The 21,554-nt window shown below is 39.3% G+C and overlaps 1 protein-coding gene across 8 annotated transcripts in view; it reads left to right on the top strand.

The window, feature by feature from the left end:
* Positions 1 to 21,554, top strand: part of GRM1 (glutamate metabotropic receptor 1) — a 183,362-nt gene that overhangs the window by 133,821 nt on the left and 27,987 nt on the right. For all 8 annotated transcript variants that reach the window (XM_061471478.1, XM_061471477.1, XM_061471476.1 and 5 more), the window contains exons 5-8: positions 7,362 to 7,608; positions 13,126 to 13,294; positions 15,126 to 15,252; positions 20,584 to 21,514. In XM_061471478.1, the coding sequence (XP_061327462.1) occupies positions 7,362 to 7,608; positions 13,126 to 13,294; positions 15,126 to 15,252; positions 20,584 to 21,514 (1,474 nt within the window). The remainder of the gene's footprint in view (positions 1 to 7,361; positions 7,609 to 13,125; positions 13,295 to 15,125; positions 15,253 to 20,583; positions 21,515 to 21,554) is intronic.

Raw genomic sequence — 21,554 nt, forward strand, 5'->3', positions numbered from 1 at the left:
CCCAGACGTGCTCTGACAGCTCACCCCAGCACTGCCACCTACAGAGATACGGCAGACCGAGTCTTTGCATTCCCTTGATGCTGCAGCCAGCTTTTGGGAAACGACAGTTTTATCTCCTGCTTAGCTCCTTTGGTTCACTAGAAAGGAGATATAAAACGAAAGCTGTTTCTGCTCCCTTGGGCACAGGCACATTCAAACACAGCTTTGTCATCTCCCACAGTGTGAGCATGAGTTATGTGCATTGCCACTTGGTGTTTACATGTTAAACCTGCTCTTCTTGGAGTTCTATAGTTGTGTGAGTCTGAATGTCCATGGAGAGAAGCAGAAAGGGTAGGGAGGGGAAGTGAGCTTCAGACTCTTGTGTCTGCTAAGCAAAGACAGGAAAATACAGGAGCAGTCAGAGATCAGTTTCCTCTTGTTTTGCTCTCAGTGGGCTGGAGCTGAATGTTCAGACTTGGCATGGAGCTGCTCAGGCCCCTTTCTCCTGCCCAGTGCCTAGTGACTGAGAGTCCCCCTGCATCTGATTAATGAGTGAGTCAGCAGCTTGTACAGTCATTTCTTTTCATAATATTTCTGCTTTGCTGTGGCACTGTTGTATTTGTGTATGCCAGCCTCATTCTGGAGCCTTTGACACTAAGCTCTTAAAACCCTAATGTGCTTACATAACATGATATGGAGAACCAAGAAAGTAAATTTAATTAAAATCTTTCCCCTCTTCTTCCGACACACCAAGAGAGGCAAAAGGAAGACACTTCTTTTCAAACACTGAAGAGTAATATGGCATCCTCACCAAAGCAGACAAGTAAACTGAAGATACTGTTCGTGTATAGTATGTCTAAAAAGCGGAGTAATCTTCTAAAGTTTAGGCGTTAGACTTCTGAAATGCCTTGACAGCTGAATTAATGCTTTGGTTTCCCTTCGCCATTGAGTTGACACCTGTGAAATATGTTGGTAAAAGTAAGTAAAACCCCCCAAAACCCTTATAAGTCTAATATCAACTTTATTTCAGGAGGTTCATTAGTTATTTGACTAACATTGCTAGTGAAAATAAATAAGCCACTGCATATAAATATTGCTGCAATCAGCATCCTGTTAATGCCTTAGAGAATTCTAGTGCAAATATTTGAGGAGCTTCTGCTGAATACTCGTCTTTTAATGGCTTTCACTTCTCTCTGTAGTTTAATACAAGAATAGAAGTACACAAACCAGTTAAAAGGCAACATTCTCCAGATGCAACAAAGCAGTAGTATCTGAAAGACCCATGTATTTCCCCATAATCAGAAAGAAAATAGCAGTGTATCTCACCAGGCAACTGTAACTGTATCCTAGCTTTTCAGGGAAAAATGAATGTAATTGCATGAATTGAATCTCTTTTCTTGGGGAAACAAAAATGATTTGAAGAATGGAAGCAAAACCTTTCTGGTTTAATGACATCCTGAAAATGAAGTCTGTAATGCTGTGAACTCCATTTATTGCTTCATGAGTACTGTAAGATGCCAAATGCTTATCAGCATGTTCTGAATCTGGTGAAGAACCTGCATATTTTAAGATATTCCTTCCTTTTAGGTGTCCCAGTGAAAGCTCTGCTTCCTCTCTTCTTGCCAAAGGGCAGAGCAACTTGCAAGTCTACAGAGAGTGCTATTTCCTATACGGTGACATGATGTTCAAGAGGCAGTTAAGGAAAGATGCCTTTCCTTAAATGATACATCCTTCTTCACACTTACCTGAGAAGTAGTAGAGCTTCATCCAGTTAGATAGTTCATATACAATGGGAACTGAGTTACCTGCTTTATTTTATGTCTTTTTTGATAGTTCTTCTCCATCCTCCCTGTATGTCTTATCTCTCCTCTCTTCGACTGTATTCAGCTGCCTCTTGAACTTGCCTCCCTGTTGCAAAGATCAGACACCGAAGTAGGAAGTGAAGAGGTAACCATTCCCCACATGGTCCTCTTTTGTTGAAATACAATGTAATAACTGGTTTCCTGGGAGCAGAATACATACAAGAAACAATAATTTACCGCAATGGGATTATTTGTTGAATGTTGAACAAAGCATTTATTGTGGTCTGTGACAAATTTTTCAGCCTATCATTCTGTCTCATGAGAATTAAAAATAATTTTTTAATTGAGATTGAAACAAAGCCTCTTTTTCTCTGACCCTCCTTTGGCTTGGTAAAGCACACATACACACAAGTCATTTTCCCACAAATGGTTTGTGGTCACATTAGCTTGCACATAGAGACAGCAAGGTCACTGAGACAGTCCACAACAAGTGAAGCCTGCAGTCCTGCTTGTTCTGGTGACCAGGTAGCGTTTTCTTGTCTTTCCCTCATAGGCAGTCAGCTACATCTGGAATTGCCTGGAAAATAGCCACTTACTTCTGAAAACAGAACTTCAGAAATTCTTGTAGCTCTACAGTTGTTTGGGGGATGAAAAAGATGGGTGTTTGGATGTTTCCATACAGAAAACTTTCACTCATCTGACTTGCTGCCTGTGACTTCCCTTTGGACAGGTTGGATGGGGCTTTCAAGAACCTGGTCTAGTGGAAGGTGTCCCTCTGGCAGGGGGGCTGGAACCAGGTGATCTTTAAGATCCTTTCAAATGCAACACATTCTATGATTCTATGATTCTACGGTAATGAGTGCAGCAGCGTAGACAAGTCCTCTTTATACCATCAGGATGTGAGGATTTGATTCAGCTATACAATATTAATGAACAGAACACACTTGTTATTAAGAAGGTGATGTGAATTGAAGAAGACAGTGCACAGGTTTTGAACACATTGTTATACTAATTACTTTATAATCTGTTATTCATTTTGCAGTGCCTTAAAGTGAAAATTGTTAAATAATTTTATTATCTTTGTTAGATAATGTAGGAGAAGTTATAAATGGAATGTAAGAGGGAGTGAACTGGCAATATTTGTAAAATATTTGAACCAATAATGGCAAAAGAGTTCAAACAAATGAAACCTCTTCAAAAATTATTTCATAGAATATTAGTTTGGCATGGTTATTCAGAGGATTAGCCATTACTGACAGTGTGCCAAAAGACAAGCCACCAAGGAAGACCAGCCTGGTTGAGCAGAGAGCTTTGGCTGAAACTCAGGAAAAAAAAGAAAATGTATGACCTTTTGAGGAAGGGGGAGGCAATCAGGAGGACTACAAAGATGTTGCGAAGTTATGCAGGGAGAAAATTACAAGAGCTAAACCCGACTAGAAATTGACCTGGCTACTGCAGTGTATACAATTTCTAAGATTTTCAGACCTTTGTAAGTACCACCAGAAAAGATGATAGCTCTCACAATACTTGCTAACTGGATGTGAGCTTGAATATTCAACAGATAACAGTTAGTAATAAACCACAAATCTGCCTATTCCAGATGAAACATTATAATTTATCACAATTTTATTAAACACATTTTGCCTTTTATTCTAATCAGGAGTCGTCTGTGAACAGACTGTGTTCTTCATCAAATGTGTGCTTGTTCAGAATTTACCAACTGGCTAGGTTTTGATCAGAGCCCCCAATCGAAATGTTTTTTACATTTCTTTCCATCCCAAATGCCTTCCTACCCTAGTAATTCTGAGAACTGCAAATGAATAATCTTTGGTGCTTAATTTCTTACTGAATATTAGCATAGACTTCTCCTATCCTAATACATGCAAGTTAAATACTTTCTAGCCATAATTCTCATAGTATAATTTTTCTTCAGTTTGTCGAGTAGGATTTGCACAAATACACACTATGCTCTTGAGAACCCTGTTAGTTCTGCAGTGACTCCACAACAAAGGCACTAGACTAAATTCATGGTTGCTTTACATTCAGGTCCTTCAAAGGACCTAGCTGAAGCTGATATTAGGTGTGAGGCACAATATGGTAAAACGAAAGACTCACAGTGAGTTTCACGAAATTTTGGTCTCCCTTCCTTCCCCCTCTGCTTAAGTATTACTCTTAGCAGCGTTGGGAACATTTTTCAGTTGTGTGCAGCCATGGCATGGTATTTGGGTTTGAGGGGTTTTGTTTGGTTTAGTTTGGTTTGTTTGTTTTAGTAGTGTATGTGTGTATATACCCCCTCCTTTTTCAGCTTTAAGATTGACTGACAGAAACAAAGACTAAAACCAAAACTAAGATAAGAAAAAAGACTATTGAGTAACTGTTAAATTGAAATTATGAGAGGAAGATTTTTATTGCATCCAATACAAAAATAAGTTTGAAATTTAGGACACCTGAACTCTTCAAGGTCATTCAAAAAAGTGTTGGCCTAATTTGAGTGACTTCAATTAATCCAGTACTCACATGGCTCAAAATTTTCCTTCTTTTAGTGGAAGGGAAGGTCCCTTAAAAAAAAACCAACCAAAACCTAACAAAATACTTTTCTATTTTTAATGTTAATAAACCCTAGTGTTCAAATTAGTCTTTGTAGATCAATGGTAATTTTTCTGAAGGATGAAAGAGGAAGGAAAAATAAAAGATTCACAGTCCAGAGTTCTGCTTTGCCATTTGTTATATTTCAAAGACCTACAGAGGATAAGCATAACTTTACACAGAAGCCTCACAGCAAACATAATATAGTTCTTGCAGCTCTTGAAGTGTTGTCCTGTGAAAACTTAATTGAACATTGATTGCCTCTGTTTTGTCTCTGGATGAACACAATTACATGATTTCATTTGTTTTAAAATATACACACATTTCTTACTGATTGTCCTAAGTAAATTTTTACAAGCTAAATACAGAAGTATATAAACAATTTCTGTAATTATTGCTAATAATATAATTGCTAATGATGAAAATGAGATAAAAGCGATTTTGACTGCAGGAAGTTAAGTTTAGATAAAGCATGACTTCTCAGACTGGATTTACTGGAAAATATCTTATTTACATACAGAGATGTTTATTACCATATACTTCACATGTTGTTTTCCACCACAGTACAACTATTTACAGGTGACCTTAGGCAGTCACCTCCACAGTGGGACTATATGCATGGAGCCTTAATGTAAACTACATGTTCACTCCTAATTAGTCAAAAGCAAATTCTCCCATCATCAATTTTATTTTTTTTGGAGGTATGCCTGTTGTATTGAAATGTGAGAAACCAAATGCATGCTTTACTGAGTTAATATGCTTGAGGGAAATGGCCTCTTTTAAAATGCTGGCAAGCTCTATTACATGTAGTTTTCTACCTCAAGCAGCCACATGAATGCTTGCCTCAGGAAACGCATGTGGAAGCTATCATCATCTTGTGTAAGTGTCACATTCCCCTTTTTTTTATTAACTGAGAAAGCAAGGAAGTATCTGAGATAAACTCTCAGGTAGAAAACAGTTAACAGTGAGTACTGTGCATTATCACTCATGTGATCTCTTCTGCAACTTGTTGCCTAGATGCTTCACAAGAGAGGACAGTCGTACTAAGAACAGGGGCTTTCCATCTGTCTTTCACATAGGAATGGGTCACATATTCATTTTCTATCTGCAGCAAAGCATAACCAGTGATAAATTCACAGTGTATCCATCCTAAGGAGTCTAACCAACAATAAAACACACCTAGAGACAGTATATTCAGATAGCATATTAACCTATTCAGGCAACAAGCATCTAGACTATGCCATATATACTATATGCAGTACCTAAGAGAAGATAAATGCACTGGCATACTCTCTGCTTCCTATTGTATAGATATTCTGTCATCTTACATATCAGGTTTCTATTCTTGCTGTGTTTCTGAACATGGATCTTAGTATTGGTTTCACACAATCTGAATGGGAGCGATGAATCTTTTCATGCAAAGAAGGTGGCAGGTGCCTCTAGGGAAGGTATCTCCAGCCGCTCCTTGCTTGGTGGTGCTGGTGGTGAATGTATGGCAGAGGAGCACATGAGCCCATTCTGTCAGATTATGCTGTTTTCAGAAGGATTTTTTAATTCAGCATTACAGCTGTTTGCAGTGTTCAGCTCATTTGGAAAATAGTCATTGAAGCAAGATTTTCTTGTGCACTTGCAATCACTCTCCTGTGTGAGAGACACCCAGAGAAAGCAAGCTAGAAATCCCTGCCTTTGGGATCTTTGCTGTCATAATGAATTCCCAGCTGATACAGGGCAAACAAGTCAAGAAGACTTACCAAATCAGAGCCTTTTCCAAGGATAAATGGAAGGAGGGACTTCATGATTTGATTTGAAGGACGTATTGGATCTATATTAGGGGAAGGAACTATTATTTTAACTTGAAAGTTTCAGTGAACTTGAAGATTTTCCCCTTTTCTTCATATTAAAATGACAACTGTCTTCTCCAACCTGAATTTGAAAAGTGTCAGTTAACACCTAGTCTCTCACACATCCTACTTTCCTAGTGTAGACAAGGTGTTACTTAGACAAAGAGACTGGATTGCAAATGCCTGTTAAACACTGAGTAACGTGGGAGGTCTACAGATAAAAGCATCTTGCATTTTGGAGCATATTGTGATAGAATGACTCAGGGGGAGGGAAACATGTTCTTACTTCCAGCTCCCTCAGGACCCCTGCCGCACAGGTCTGCTGTGACTTGGGGCTAGCACTGACAGCATTCAGCAGCTCTCGTCAGAAACGTGGGAAGGGCCCAGGACCCAGTGGGGTCTGATGTGAAATGCAGTCACAAATGGCACCCTCGGGCAGTGCCTGCACATCAGCCCGTCAGAGCTAAAACCTATGTCTGGGGAAAACCTTTACTGTCACATCGTTTCTGATCAACAGACAGAGACTTCAGTGTCTGCTCATGCTGCAGTTACATAAAAAGTATTTCAGCCTTACAAACTTCATTTTACTTTCTGTAGCAATCCCAAATTAGCATATCTACTACTACTTCTAGCTAAAATGACTATTTCTGATAACCTGAGAAGTGATACTGATTTAGGTTGTTTGCTTATTAACACTGAAAGGGATGTGGCTCTTTTGGCCCTCTAAAGCATGAGATTTGAAAAAAATGAAAGTCTTCATATGTGACAAAAAGTCAAATTTATAAGCAAATTGTTTTTAAAAGTTGTTCTAGCTGAAATGTGTCATTCTGATGCTGGCCTGTTTAAACCTTCTTAGCAGAAAGAGCACTGTGGAATGACAAGGAAAAAATCAAAAAGAACAAATTAAAGCTGACAATTTGCTTAAACTGGTGCTTTTTCATGGGGCATTTCTCTTTCAATGAATTAAAGATTTCTGGGTGGAAAAGAAAGAGGGTTTTTTTTTCATGTATTTAATTAAAATCTTTGGCTGGCACATTGTTTATGCTTCTAAAGCTTTATAAGAGAAATAAGAAAAACTCTTTATTTCATTGCTTTTTTATTTTCATGTTATTTTATCTCTGCTTATAACAACACTTTTTTCTTACTATTGTAGGCAATGAGAGCCTAGAAGAAAACTATGTGCAGGATAGTAAAATGGGATTTGTCATCAATGCTATATATGCTATGGCTCACGGGCTACAAAATATGCATCATTCCCTTTGCCCTGGACATGTTGGGCTCTGTGATGCTATGAAGCCAATTGATGGCAGCAAGCTCTTGGAGTTCCTCCTCAAATCCTCATTCATCGGTGTTTCTGGAGAAGAAGTCTGGTTTGATGAAAAGGGAGATGCCCCTGGAAGGTAAAGAAATGTTTCATCTCAACTAGTTAAACCAGATATTGGGAAGGGGGAACGTTGCTGGGTTTGGTGAAAGAGATTTCTGAAGTGGTTCTGCTTAGTGAACTCCTGTGTGCTCTCCTTGTTTCAGTGCAAATAAGATTGGCTGTCCCAGAGTTTAAAGATAGGTCTGAGCAGAGCAGGAAAATAGTTGTGTTTTGGCAGAATGTGTTGTGGTTCACTCATTTGAGGTCTGCCAAATTCCAGCTGTAGTAGCTGCTACTGTCTACCCTTCCCTTGCAGACACACTGTGTACACGAGCGATGGGTGAGGCAGCAGCCCTGGGGACTTGGATGTCACCTTTGTTTCTTTCACAGGAGCCGACAGAAATCTTTTCCTCTTCATTTAGTTCTGTGGGCTATTTTAAGTGCGACACTTCCCAGATTGATTTTTTTCTTTTTTTTTTTTTTTTAATTTATAAAGAAATCAATTTAGCTGCTGAGGCACACAATCCATTATTAACTGAAACCTACTCAGGGGTTACTTCATTGGAGTTAGTTTTCCTAATCAGTTATTAAAGCGTTATTAAAGACTCTCTCACTCCATCTTTGGGCTTACTGCATAAATGCATCTGAGCACCAGCACTGCACAAAGAGAGACCTCTGGAACAAACAAAAGTTTGCAGTCCAGCCTATGCCTTCAAAGAGTATTCATAAGACACAGCAGCCTCCAAAACAACTCTTTATTTGCAGAACTGATCATTTTTGCCATTTGCTATTTACACTGTTTTTTATATTTAAACAGTACATACATTTAAATAGGTTGTTAAGTTTAAATAGTAATAAAAAGCTTGTCAGTTTGATCTCCTTGTTGAGTATTGTATACTTCAGACTTTTTTAGTCAAAGATGTAGATGAGATAGGTCAGACTTTAAAAGTAGAAGCAAGCAGTTCCCTTACACTCAAGCACATACTTATTGACACAACTGCTTAAATCAAGTCTGCACATAGAATTTAAATAATACAGAGAAGTAACTGCTTAGTGTAGCTTTGAGTTTATTATACACTATTTATCTCCGTAAAAGCATTACTCCAGCCTTGCATATGCTGCATTGTCTGCCTGTTAGTTATTTGGTTTCATGTTCTGGTGTAACTTTCCAATTTTAGCCCAAATCTTATTTACTGTCTTCTCACCTGGGCAGTTCTCATCAGTACCAAGCATAGAATAAAAATGAACAGTTCTTGAGTTCAAAATATTGGGGAGTTTCCTTCGGGATATTTCTTTGAGTAGGTCAGAGTTTCAGAATTTATTCCATCCATCATTTTGGCCTGTAGCAAGGTTCATTTCTCTTTTTCCCTGGCCTATTTAGAACTTGATGGGTTATTTTAGGTAGGGTGGGGTTTTTTGTTGTTCGTCTTTTATATTTTCACAGCTGGAGTTAGCAAGTTTGGACAAGAAAGTTCAATTAACCTTTTTGTTATTTAGGCTGTAATCCTCAGGTCAGTCTGTGGCATTTCTGTTGTGGGCAATATCATAGCATAGAATGGCAATGTGTATATGAAATGTAATCTGTACAGTCTGTCAGTTCCTTGTATGCCAGCAGTAGTTTCTGCCCATGCAGATTTTATTTAGCTCCAGATTAACTCTAGTATTCCCACAGCTCCACATGGAAAAGCTCTTTGTGGATGAGTGAACTGACTATAGCACTGTTTCAATACCCAAAAGAATTTTTGTACTTCTGCAAAATGGAAAGATAAATGCCATGTACAACACATAAATACAGCATAGAGCTGAAATTTACTTTTTTTTTTTAATTAGCTTTTCTATGCCGTGCAGGAATGTCACAGAAATGTGCAAAAAGTTTTTTGGTATAATTTTACCATATAATGTGAACAAATCATCTTCACAAGATGGAGTAAATCCATCCTCCTTCTTAGAAGGCAGCAAACTTCCTCATACCATATTTTCAAAATCCATGAGGTTCTTTGAGCAATTGACACTCACAAGCTCCCAGTTACAGTCATGGAGAGAGCAGACAGAGATACCTGTAGTTATGTTTGCCTGCCGCTCAATTTCCTGTTTTGAACCCCTTATAGTTTCTTCATTGTATAATTTGTTTAAATGTCATTTTTTCTGTTTCAGGCTCAGTTTATGGTTTACAGCTTTCATCAAGATGAGATTAGAAAACATGAAGCACATTTTCAAAGCCTTATTTCTTCTGTGCAGAATCTTTTATTTGAAGAGGTTTTATGCAGAAATGTGAAGCAGACCTTTATCAGAAGGGCACAAATTCAGTCATTTAACTGACTGCACTGCCTTCGGGAAAAATGACATGAATGCAACACTGGAAAATCAACAGTATGGGCTCACTATACTGTCATTAAGAACATAGCGGTAAAATTGCTGACATTTTAACTTTCATTGAGTACCTCCCATTTGCTTTTTCAATACTAATCATATCACTCAGATTCCCACAAATGGCTTGAGAAGGTGTGAGAGATACGGTAGTCAACACCACATCCTTCTTTTGTCCTACAGAAGGGGCAAGGGACAGATACATTTTGAGCTCTTGTCTGTTCTAGGATGACTGCCTACTTTCAGCTTATGGCAGGTATGAAGAAACTTACCTCTCTAGGACAAACAATTTGCCTAGGTCTCTGACCATAAAACATTATCCAACAATGGGGAGGAGAACTTTCAATCCCTACAATGGACCTCTGACACGTGGAGAAAAGCTGAGGTTCACAAGCTAACAGAAATGTTGGTGTTTGTTTTACCATGACTAGACTTGGACGTAGACCCATTTAAGCCTAGTTCAAAATTTAAAATAGCTGTTCTGACTTCAGATGTGGCAACTCTATCAACTCCAGTGCTTTGATTACATTATCTAATGAATAATACAGACTTCAAACTTGTATGTGGAGGATCTTTTTTTTCAAATATACTTGGTAGTTTTGAATTTTGTTTTCATGGGTGGTTGTTTTGGCCAGTTACAGCCCAGCATTCCTCATCATTGCTGGTTTCCATTCTGGCTTCCAGGATAGCAAACCTCAATGGCAGTTTACTATTATGGCTATGGAAAAAGGTAACTTCAGCTAGCACAGACTAACCGGAGTAGGATTGTACCTGTGACCAGCTGGCTAATATTCTGGCTCACCTCACAAGTGACTTGTTCATTTGACACCACCTACTCGGTCCCATCATTTCTCAGTATGGCAGAGAGCTTGTTCTTATATCAAACAAAGGGCTCGTTTTCAAATGAAGCTTCGTAATTATTGTCAAACACACTACTTCTAGGATAATAACTGTTAGCTCGGGCTAATTAGCCCCAAACTATTAAATCTGTACATATGTGAGCAAGGGGATGGGAGGAAGTATTCCAGCACTGAACTTGTCCTTATTCAAAGCAGAAATTTTTCATTAAGGAAAAGAAGGAAAGGATAAAGAACTTAAGCGTGTCTCTCTACACCAAGTGTGTGTTAGACCACATTTTCTCCACTTAAAATTCAAGTTGCATATCAAAGTTGCAAACATTGTGCTACAACTTGTCATATGCAAGACTGTGTAAGAGCTTTTAGTCTGCATACTTCATTCTTTGACAGATAACTGATAGAAAAGGGAACAGTATTATAAGAAAACATAAGAATGGCTTTCAACCTAAAACCGTATCCCTGAAATAGCCAATCTTGATTGATATTGCATTAATGCCACTCTGTGTCTTGTGGTATATTTTTGCAAAAATGAAAACAATCTGTGCAGGCTTGAAAATTCCATGAAGGGAATGTGAGGGTTTTTGTAATCTTTTACTTCCCTTCCTGAATTAATTTGCCAGCCCAGAGTAACTGGTTTTGTATCAGTCTAATACAAGGTCACACTGAAAACCAAGTAGGTTCTTCTTTCTAGGAAGAGGCATGTACGTTCCTGCTCAGTTTTACTCCTATCTATTGAGTCTTCATTAAAAAGTGCCTGGCTTGTATTGCTTCTTGTTGTCCTGGTTCTTCACAATCCTGAAACAAGTCTTCTTTTTTTTATGTTCTTTCTTTTCAAGAACTGGGATATGAGAAGGAATTTTTTCCTAGTGAATTTGAAATTTACGCCTTTTCTAAGCAACCTCTCAATTAGTAGCCGATTGCCAATCAATGGAGCTGCCTTCTGCTTGGAGCCTCGTTGAATTCAGTGACAAGAGCCCCTTTTCCCATGTGATTTAGTGGAGCTCTGCAGTGGCACTGACATTGAGTATACAAGACTGAGGTCTGAAGACAGCTGTAAATATGCACTTCTTTAAATTGTCTTTAACTAGAGAAATCCCAAAAGCTCATTAAGAAAACCAAGCATATAGAGATTAATTCTAGTACCTCCTTTCTTTGTGAAGTGCAGAGACAGTTTGAATTCTGCATGTTTGAACCACAAAAGGGAAAATAAACAAGTATGTCTCTCTTTGCCCACAACCAACCATCCCAGTTTTATTTATGCCTCATACTTTGCTTACCTTTCATTCCTAAAGCAAATACAGATTAGCAACACTCATAACAAACAAAAGATTTTTTCCCCAGAGATTCAGACAATCCAGTAGAGAAAAACAAGGCAGTCAATCTCAGGCTTGAGAAACAGAAGATGCTTTAAGATTTTTGGTTCCAGCACTGACTTTTGGTTCCAGCACTGATTTTTGGTTCTCAGCCCTTCTTCTCTTATCCTTTTTTAAATGAAGCTCTTCCCCTTCTCAAGAGGTCAGGCTGTAGGTCCAGCCTCTTTTGTGGTTCTTTGTGTACTCTCCAATACTCTTTCTCCCATTCTTGCTTATTTTCTATTAAAAAATCACCACAGTTTATCACTGCTTTGCACAAGTCACGTTCTGTGGGTTAGAGAATGAGCAATGAGCAGTAAGGTCACATCAGGTCCAACACATGGAAAGGAATGATGGGGGCAGGGAAGCTGACTGTTATTGTAAGTGTGTTTTATCCTTCCTCTGCATTAACCTTTGGAAGTCCTTTCCTACTTGCCTAGGGTGAAGAAGTAAATTTTGTGCCTTAGTTGCCAACTTTTCCTGACGTTATCACTGGGCTGGGTAATATAAGTAGTTGAACTAGTGCTTACAGTTAACTTATGACATACCAGTTCATTTAGTTAGAGTATTTCTACTGATTACTTTAGAGGTTCCAGCAGAGGCTATGCTGCAACCAACCTGTATGTAGGCACCAAGTGAATGCTAAAGACATCTTGAAAAATGGCTGAAAAACACACCAGACAGCACCTACATGTGCATCTTTAGCATCGTTTTCTTTGATGTGCAATTCCTTCTGGATGCACTTTTTGGCACAGTTTTACATAAGCAGGGCAGGCAATTGGTAATTGCGTGGCAATCGGAGCTGTAATTTCCTGTGATTCTGCTGCAAATTCTACAGTATTTGGTGTTTCTGTGAAACTCTACTCCCGGGTATTAAGGGATGACATGAATATTTAAGGAGGCAGAAGGAGAATGGCAAGGTAGTTTTTTATCCTTAGTGCTGCAGGACAGTGACTCATTTTATTTTTTCCCTTGCAGGTATGACATCATGAACTTGCAATACATAGAGCCCAACCGCTATGACTATGTCCTCATTGGGACCTGGCATGAGGGTGTGCTCAACATTGACGACTACAGGATTCAGATGAATAAGAGTGGAATGGTCCGATCGGTGTGCAGTGAGCCTTGCTTGAAGGGCCAGATTAAGGTGTGATGCAGACGCTTATTTTCTGCTATAAAAGTGTGAATAAGCAATGGTTTTTTTTCCTTAAACCCAAGCAAGATTTTTTCAAGCAAAGGGATACGACTTCCTTTCCTTTAGGAAAGTCAACAGCATAGAAAGACCCCTCGTTTAATATCATACCCTCACAATCCCATATACAGGCTCATGTTTTCTGAAATTGCCCCTTGTAATGATGCAGAATCTTGTAGTGTGACAGGAATTGAAATTCACAAGATTTTCACTTAGTCATTGCCTACAACAGTCAGTGGCTGTGATTCACTTGGGGGCTGATCCTGAAAATAACGTGACCCATGGGAATCCAGTATTTTGTTTTTGTTTCAGCAATAACACCTACAAGAAAAGGCGGGGGGGGGGGGAGGACGGGAGGACTATTTGTATCCCATGTTCACAACAGGAGGTATGGGAACACAAATGAAATCACTCTGTGTTTATCAAAAAGTAGCACTTGTATCAGGCAACAAATGATTTGCCACCTGCAGTGTCTAGATGACATAAAGACATGTTGCACCACTGTCAAAATGCAGTAAGTTAAAAATGGCAAAAAGCCCATTTGGGAAAATCACCTTAGAGCAGACCTTCCTATCTAAATTCATTCAATAAACACATTCGCAGCATTTTAATTTTATATTGCTACTCTAATTCAATAAGTGATTGATGATTTGGCAAAGGCATAGTGACATGCTCAACAAATATCAGTATTTACTACCCTCCAAAACATCTTTTCTGTGTTTTTGTGATTGTGCAGTTTGTGTATGTGTGTATATGTAAACACCATGCATCCAAAATGCCAGTTTCGGCTTCCATTGAAGTCTATTGGACTCTCTCCACAGACTGCAGGAGGAAATGTTAACAAAAAAAGCGCACAAAGCCAGCACTCAATAAAACAAACATTTTGTATCTCATTACTACACTTAGCTCTGCATATAGACGCTATATGAAGATGCTACAGAAATGGCTAGATTTCTCCTTTCTGGCAAACTGAGCCAGTCTTTGTTGCTCTAAGAGCTCAAGATATCCTTAATCTTTCTTTCAGCCTCAGCATAATGAAACTAGGAGTCAAGACAAGGAAGCCACCTTTTCAACATTGCACTCACCAGCTTTCACAGCAGAGAAAAATACAGCTTTCAGGGACATTTGTCTCCAAAAGAGCTGTTCCAAGCATTCTGTTGGTCACCACGTACTTGTTTTATTTTCTAGTAGGACCAGTTAGGTCCTTTTAGCATATTTTAATTTGACTTTATTTGAATTTCTATTTACAATAGTGTAATGAGTCCCACAGAGAATTCCATATAAATTAGAATTTATGTGTGTGTGCATATGCTTGTGTATATACATATATATGCATGAATCACTCTTTGTTCTAACCTTTGACTTTGTTTACTGCTTTGTACTATGCAATATATATTGTGTGGGCTGACCTACTTGTTCTGACCTGAACAATCTCTCAGATTAAGCCTCTTCTCAAGTTTGATTGAAAATATAACACTCACCATTCCTCTTTACCAAAGAGAAAATGGTTTTGTACTTTCAACTCAGTGCTGTGCCCCCAAAACAAAATAGAGAGAGTCCCAAGAGAGTCCCTAGAGATTATTCTTGAACTCCTAAGCACAAATTTTAATATGCAGGAGTAGATACAGAATCAAGCTTCGTGTTTTCTTGTTGTTTGAAATGTGCTGTACACAGGAATCCTGTCATATTTCAAACAGTGCAGGTCACATCTGTTTGCTGGGGTGGGAGGAGGCTTCTCTGTTGTCTTACAGATGATTGTAGCTGAGGATGGATTTTTCCATTACAGGTGATCAGGAAAGGAGAAGTGAGCTGCTGCTGGATTTGCACTGCTTGCAAGGAGAATGAATTTGTTCAGGATGAATTCACATGTAAAGCCTGTGAGCTTGGCTGGTGGCCGAATGCTGACCTGGCAGGTAGGGATGTGCACTCCCATTTTGTAGGGCACAAGGAGAACTGTGTGGGGTGGAGAGTAAGGTAGCAGCATACAGAGATATTAAAGGCACATGCTTGAACACACACCCCAATGCCGACTAGCATGTATGATATGTGCTATATCTTTTTGCTTAGTTCAACCATAGAGACAATAGAGATGATAAAATTTCTACTAATAAGAAATGATATTGTCTGTCTGTTCTTCCTCTTCATTTAGCATAAGCATTGATAAAGCTGTTAAGAGTACTAATGAATTCAGCAGCATTTGGTGCAATTTTATCAGTGATTATCACAAGAGCTCAGTATATCCTTGTAAGATTGACTTGATACTCTTTCTGATTTTCCTACCATGCAATTAGTAATACTTTCTCTGGGATTTCAGTCCATTTAGTAACTGACTACCAGACTTGGTATAAAGGTCACTCTCACTGCATTCACCAGCAAGAATACTGTCAACAAAATCCTAAGAAAGGCTGCTAGAAGAAGGGGAAAAGGCTAGAATTGGTTTCTCCTGTATATATGCTTTGGGTGAATTTTATGCCATAGCATCTTCCTGTTATTTTGTATCAAGGTCAACCTCCGCACCTACACTGGGCTTTGCAGTAACCATTAGCCTGAGAAAATAGAATTAATGCACGGAGAAGCGCCACTTTGACCTCGGGGTTTGCTTTTTTATTGTAAAAGACCTCTGGCACCTCTGCCCCATATTGCATCTGCAAATCTGGCTGACAGTATTCAGCAGAGCGTCATTCTAGTTGGAGAAACAGTCTGACCACCTATCTGAAGACCGAATTGCAACTTATCATGTCTTTGTCCTTTCACATGACTGCCTGGCAACTAGATGTTGCTGCACCATTTAACACATAAAGGAAGCACTCAAATCTTGATTAAATAGTTCCAAGAGATATTGTTAAGCTAGTCACTGAAGCCAAGTGAGCTTTATTTTGAGGGGGAAAACTGGACATTTCTCCAGATAAAAATAGAGTATTAATCACAATAAACTGGGAAACTTGATCCATTGTCTATTTTGGGTTTGTATGGAAAACAAGGTATGGTCATGTCCCAAATGTGTGTTTATCTGTCTGTATCCCATGCTTCTCACCACAACCTGGCCCCCTCCTTTTCTTCACGGTGTGAAACTGAACCTGCTTCAAACAGATTTGTCAAGATACAGTGATCATTCAGTCCCTTCAAGTTTTGTGTAAGTGGGTTGTAGGAAGAGGAGTTCTTGAAAAATACCTTCTGTAAGGGCCCCAATTGTGGAAAAATTTCTTGTCTTAATAGACACTAGAAAATCCCTGGCACCCTTCATCAATGTCCTTACAACTGGGAAAGCTTATATTCAATTTCCACCTCCTAGCCCATCAGTGTCTGCTAATTTTAAAGCAGATATCCCTAGACGACTGGATTCTGTTAGTTTTAGAGGTTCATGAAATTGTTTGTATTCACTATTCAGGGAAGAAAACTGGTACCTCTTCTTAATCAATAAAGCAGAACAAGAGCATAGTGAGAGATCAATGTGCACTTGAGCAAATATTGTTCACTGCTACGAGCTGCCCAAAATAGCTCAAAAGGGGGCATGTCAAAATGACAGGTACTGCTGAAAAGAGTTGAGGAAAGCATCAGAGCAAGAAAAAAATCTCAGGGGCATGTTGCAATCTATTAAGTTTTAATGAAATCAGTAGATGACCTGCTGATTTGTGTTTCTTCTCAGCAAGGAGGCTGGACTACTGCTGTTCTAAAATCACAGTAGCATCAGCCAAATGACAGCATAGCCATCAACTGATTTCCTAGAGAACATCAAAATGGTAGTCTGCTCCTGCACAGCTTCTTCATTCTGTCTTATTGAGGAAAAACTTCTCTTTTTTTAACCCCTGCAATTCATTTACCTGCAATGCAGTACAAAGTACAAATTTGTGAAAAGAACATGATGCCATCCTAACCTTTAGAAAAGGGAGACTGAGCTAGATAAACTCCAGCTCTTGAACTTTGTGGGAGTCACCATCAGTACCATTTAATTTGAAATTCTCTTTTCTTGCCAGGATTTCTCCCATCAAATGGGTTTTTTATAGCTCGCTTTTGTGTGTTGTTTTCATATCCTGCTAGTCACCATAGCATCTAGACACAGACGTTAACATCTCACATTTCAGATTGTTTTTCCCTTTGCTTTAAATCTTAAATGCTAAACATGTATGCAGTTTTATGCAGTCCCAATTTCCATCACAGATGGAGGCTTTAAAATCCTCAGTCCCTTTAAGACGTGTAAAGCACATACTAGCCCATTTCCCAAGACACGCTTGTCAAGGTGCTCGTTCTCTCCATTTGAAATCAGTCTCTGTTGCTCAGCATTCCTGACATTTAAATTTTATTTTTAAATGTACAGGTTTTTTTTTAGATTGCTTCCCCTAAATATTTGTTCAGTGACTTGGAGTCAGCAGGCACTAAGGATTGCTCACCACAGATGATAAAATCCTGACCTGACAAATAGTCACTAAAACCAGTACCTTAAGGCCTTGTGCCAAGAAGAAGAGCTATCTGTTATAGTATCAGAATCTAATGTAAGAAGGATGAATGTCAAACTAGTAAACCCAGTTTACATAAATCATCTTAAATAAGCAATAAAACAATATAAGACAGGAAGTTTTATGGAGTTATGATGAAATTAATCATAAAGGTTTGGGGTCATCAGTTACCTGGGATGTATTAACGACCTCAGAAAGTATCCTGGATTGTCTTATTGGCCTTGCATTATGAATACGATTTAAAAAAATAATTTAAAAAATGATTAGCTTTCTGCTCTAGGAAATGATTTATGGTTAAAGTGCAGGGAAAATGGTAGGTGAAAGCTGCAAACCAGCTTTTTACTGGAAACTTTTAACTGTGAAGCTTTTGCAGCTAGTTCTCTGCTTTTTCAGGTTTGAGTTAGTTGTTGTGGGGCTTGGGAGAGGGAATTTTTGTGGGTTTTGTTGACTGTTGTTTTTTAAAAACCTGTAAGAACACCATTTCCTGGATATCCTCCCCCAGTTTCAGCAAGGTTCCGCAGCCCACTTTCTCCTAGCTGGGAAATGACCCACCTTCACAGGTGCTGACAACCAACAACTGTTTGCTGATATAAGCAGTAGGCAGCTTTTTGCAGAGTTTGTAGCATATCTGGCTCATGGGGCTTGCTGGTGCACAGGAATGACACTGATTTCATGAAACAGATTACTGAGACCTTACACAGGATAAGTTTAAAGCAATCAATAGGCTTAATTACCATGCTGAATCAGGGTTAAGGCTCTGAAAACATCATTTAAAATGGAATAATATGACTGTGGCTTGATGCTGCTAAGCTTAAAGCCCACATTTAAACTTAACCCTCCCAGCAATCACAAACTCGTTTCTTGTTTAAGAGCTTTGCATGTATTAATCAAAGAACAGAAGTTTCTGATTCTTAGTCTTTTATTAAATCAAAGAAGAAGCCAACTTCTACCCAGGGCTGCTCTGGCCAATGACCAGAGCTTACCCCCTTCTAATAAAATGCTTTTCCTTCATACTTCACCATAAAAATAGTGGTTGGAAGAACAAGTGTTCTCACCTATCTGAGTCTTGTACAAACCACTTTGATCAAAATAGAATTGATTTTCTTTATAAAATAAAACCTCTAGTTACACTTACTATCATTTCTATTTTATTTTTTTTTGATGTTTCAGGTAACTGTAACATCGTTACCTGTAGCTAAATCAGCCCAGTCCTCTTAGAGACAAAGGGTACGGAATTAAAAGACATTTTTCAGCTCTTATGGCATTGGCAGACCTTACATGTTCAAGCAGAATCTTTCCTTGTCATGACTTTGCCTCAGGCTGGTTTTCTTATTTGTTTTATTTATTTATTTTTTTTATTTAAACACGAAGCATTTTTTTCTTCTATTTCTCAAAATGAGGTTACAGTAAAACTTTTCAACTCTGATCCATGCCTCTGCTTACTTCTCTATCATTTGGAAGGAAGGACTTTTTGGTTGAGATATCGGATGGTAATTTCATGTCACCCTGTGGAAGACTCATATACACTGAGCAAAAGTGTGGCCTTGGAAGCTCTTGGTTCACAGAGGCTGGTTACTGAAGATACACCCCATACTGATGAGGAAGAGTCTGAGTGTGACTTTTGCTTATCACAATATCAGGTCCCTTGCTAAGAAGTTGCAGCAAAATGGAGGGGAAAAGAATGCCTCCCTTACAAGCTCACTGACATAACTGCTTTTTCCCTGCTCTTCTCAGCCATGTCCAAAAACCCAGACAGGAAGAAGTGATGAGCAACTGGTCCAGGACATGCAAAGCTGGACTGGCAGTATCAGTAATGGAGATATGGGTGGAGAGGTGACTGGCTAGGAAGAAACTGCACTGAAAGGGGACCTGGGATGAGGATGGTGAGGGACTAGGGGGAAAGACTTGAGAGGTGGAGGAAAGGCATAATAGGTGAGCTGGATCCAAGAGAAACTGGAATAGGATCGAAACAAAAAGCAGTAAAGGCCATCTGGATACTTATCTTGGGATACCGAAACATGTTAAAAGCATTTTGGCACTATTAAGTTAAGAACAGAAATGAATAAATGCCAGAACTGAGGTTTTCAGTTTCACAACCATAGTATCAACACAGAGGATTTTATTTTCTCTGTAATGCTTATTGGTGATATTACATCTTCAGCACATTGAGGAAGGTAGCCAGAGACTTCTTTAACTTAAGTGTGAGAGAGAGCAGTTAAGTACCATATTAGCGGATACATATGTTCGCACATCTGCACTAGTCATAAAAGAGAGCCTTTCCAGTATTTTTGAAGGCATGCATATCTCTAATTAATTCTATTATTTATAAAATCACCTTCACAAAAATGTAGTGGGTCAAGTTACAGTAATTTTGATAAAGATTAAAATAAGTTAGTCTGAGGAGGTCAAAAAACTACCCATTCTGATTTGTAACAATCCTTTCTCTCTCAAATGAAGGGACGGTGCTGAGTTTGTCTGGGCTCTATTCCCAGCTCCGCCTTTGATGTGCTGGGCTTGTCAGCAGCTTTCTCCAGAAAAATTATAAAAAAAATGTTCCCAATCTGATTTCCCTTTGTAGGACAATAAGCAAACATTTGGGACACCCAAAACTGTTGGCTGTTTTTTTTAACATATTTTATCCAAACTTCTCCATGCTGGAGTTCACTCCATTGTAAAATGATTTCAATAATCCATGGCACATAGGCATAAACTATTGGGAGCCAGGAAAAAAAAGTTAGTTCTTCAAGCAGCTACCTTTCTAACACTCTGTTTCTTTTCTGTACACTGCAGGCTGTGAACCCATCCCCGTAAAGTACCTCCAGTGGAGCAATATAGAGTCAATTGTGGCTGTGGTCTTTTCCTGCCTGGGGATCCTGGTCACCATGTTTGTCACCCTTATCTTTGTGCTCTACAGGGACACCCCTGTTGTCAAATCCTCCAGCCGGGAGCTTTGCTACATTATCCTTGCTGGCATTTTTTTGGGTTATGTCTGCCCTTTCACCCTTATAGCTAAACCCACCACAACGTCCTGCTACCTCCAGCGCCTTCTGGTGGGTCTCTCCTCTGCCATGTGCTATTCTGCACTTGTGACCAAAACCAACCGCATTGCACGCATCCTGGCAGGCAGCAAAAAGAAGATCTGTACTCGCAAGCCACGTTTCATGAGTGCATGGGCCCAAGTGGTCATTGCCTCCATTCTGATCAGTGTGCAGCTGACGCTGGTGATCACGCTGATCATCCTGGAGCCCCCAATGCCCATCCTCTCCTACCCCAGCATTAAGGAAGTTTACCTTATCTGCAACACCAGCAACCTGGGTGTCGTGGCTCCTGTGGGCTACAATGGACTCCTCATCATGAGTTGCACGTACTATGCCTTCAAGACTCGCAATGTGCCTGCCAATTTCAATGAGGCAAAGTACATTGCATTCACCATGTACACCACTTGTATCATCTGGCTGGCCTTTGTGCCTATCTATTTTGGGAGCAACTACAAGATCATCACCACATGTTTTGCAGTGAGCCTGAGCGTGACAGTGGCACTGGGGTGCATGTTCACTCCTAAGATGTACATCATCATAGCCAAGCCTGAGAGGAATGTCCGCAGTGCCTTCACCACCTCAGATGTGGTGCGTATGCATGTCGGGGATGGCAAGGCACCTTGCAAGTCCAACACTTTCCTCAACATATTCCGGAGAAAGAAGCCAGGGGCTGGAAACCCAAAGTAAGTGATTGACTTAGGTGCACATCTATCTGTATATGTC

Source organism: Pezoporus flaviventris, unplaced genomic scaffold (genome assembly GCF_033815535.1).
Source record: "Pezoporus flaviventris isolate CSIRO_AGI_PZ_B2104156 unplaced genomic scaffold, CSIRO_AGI_Pfla_v1 ptg000066l, whole genome shotgun sequence".
In the NCBI taxonomy this organism is placed as follows: domain Eukaryota; kingdom Metazoa; phylum Chordata; class Aves; order Psittaciformes; family Psittacidae; genus Pezoporus; species Pezoporus flaviventris.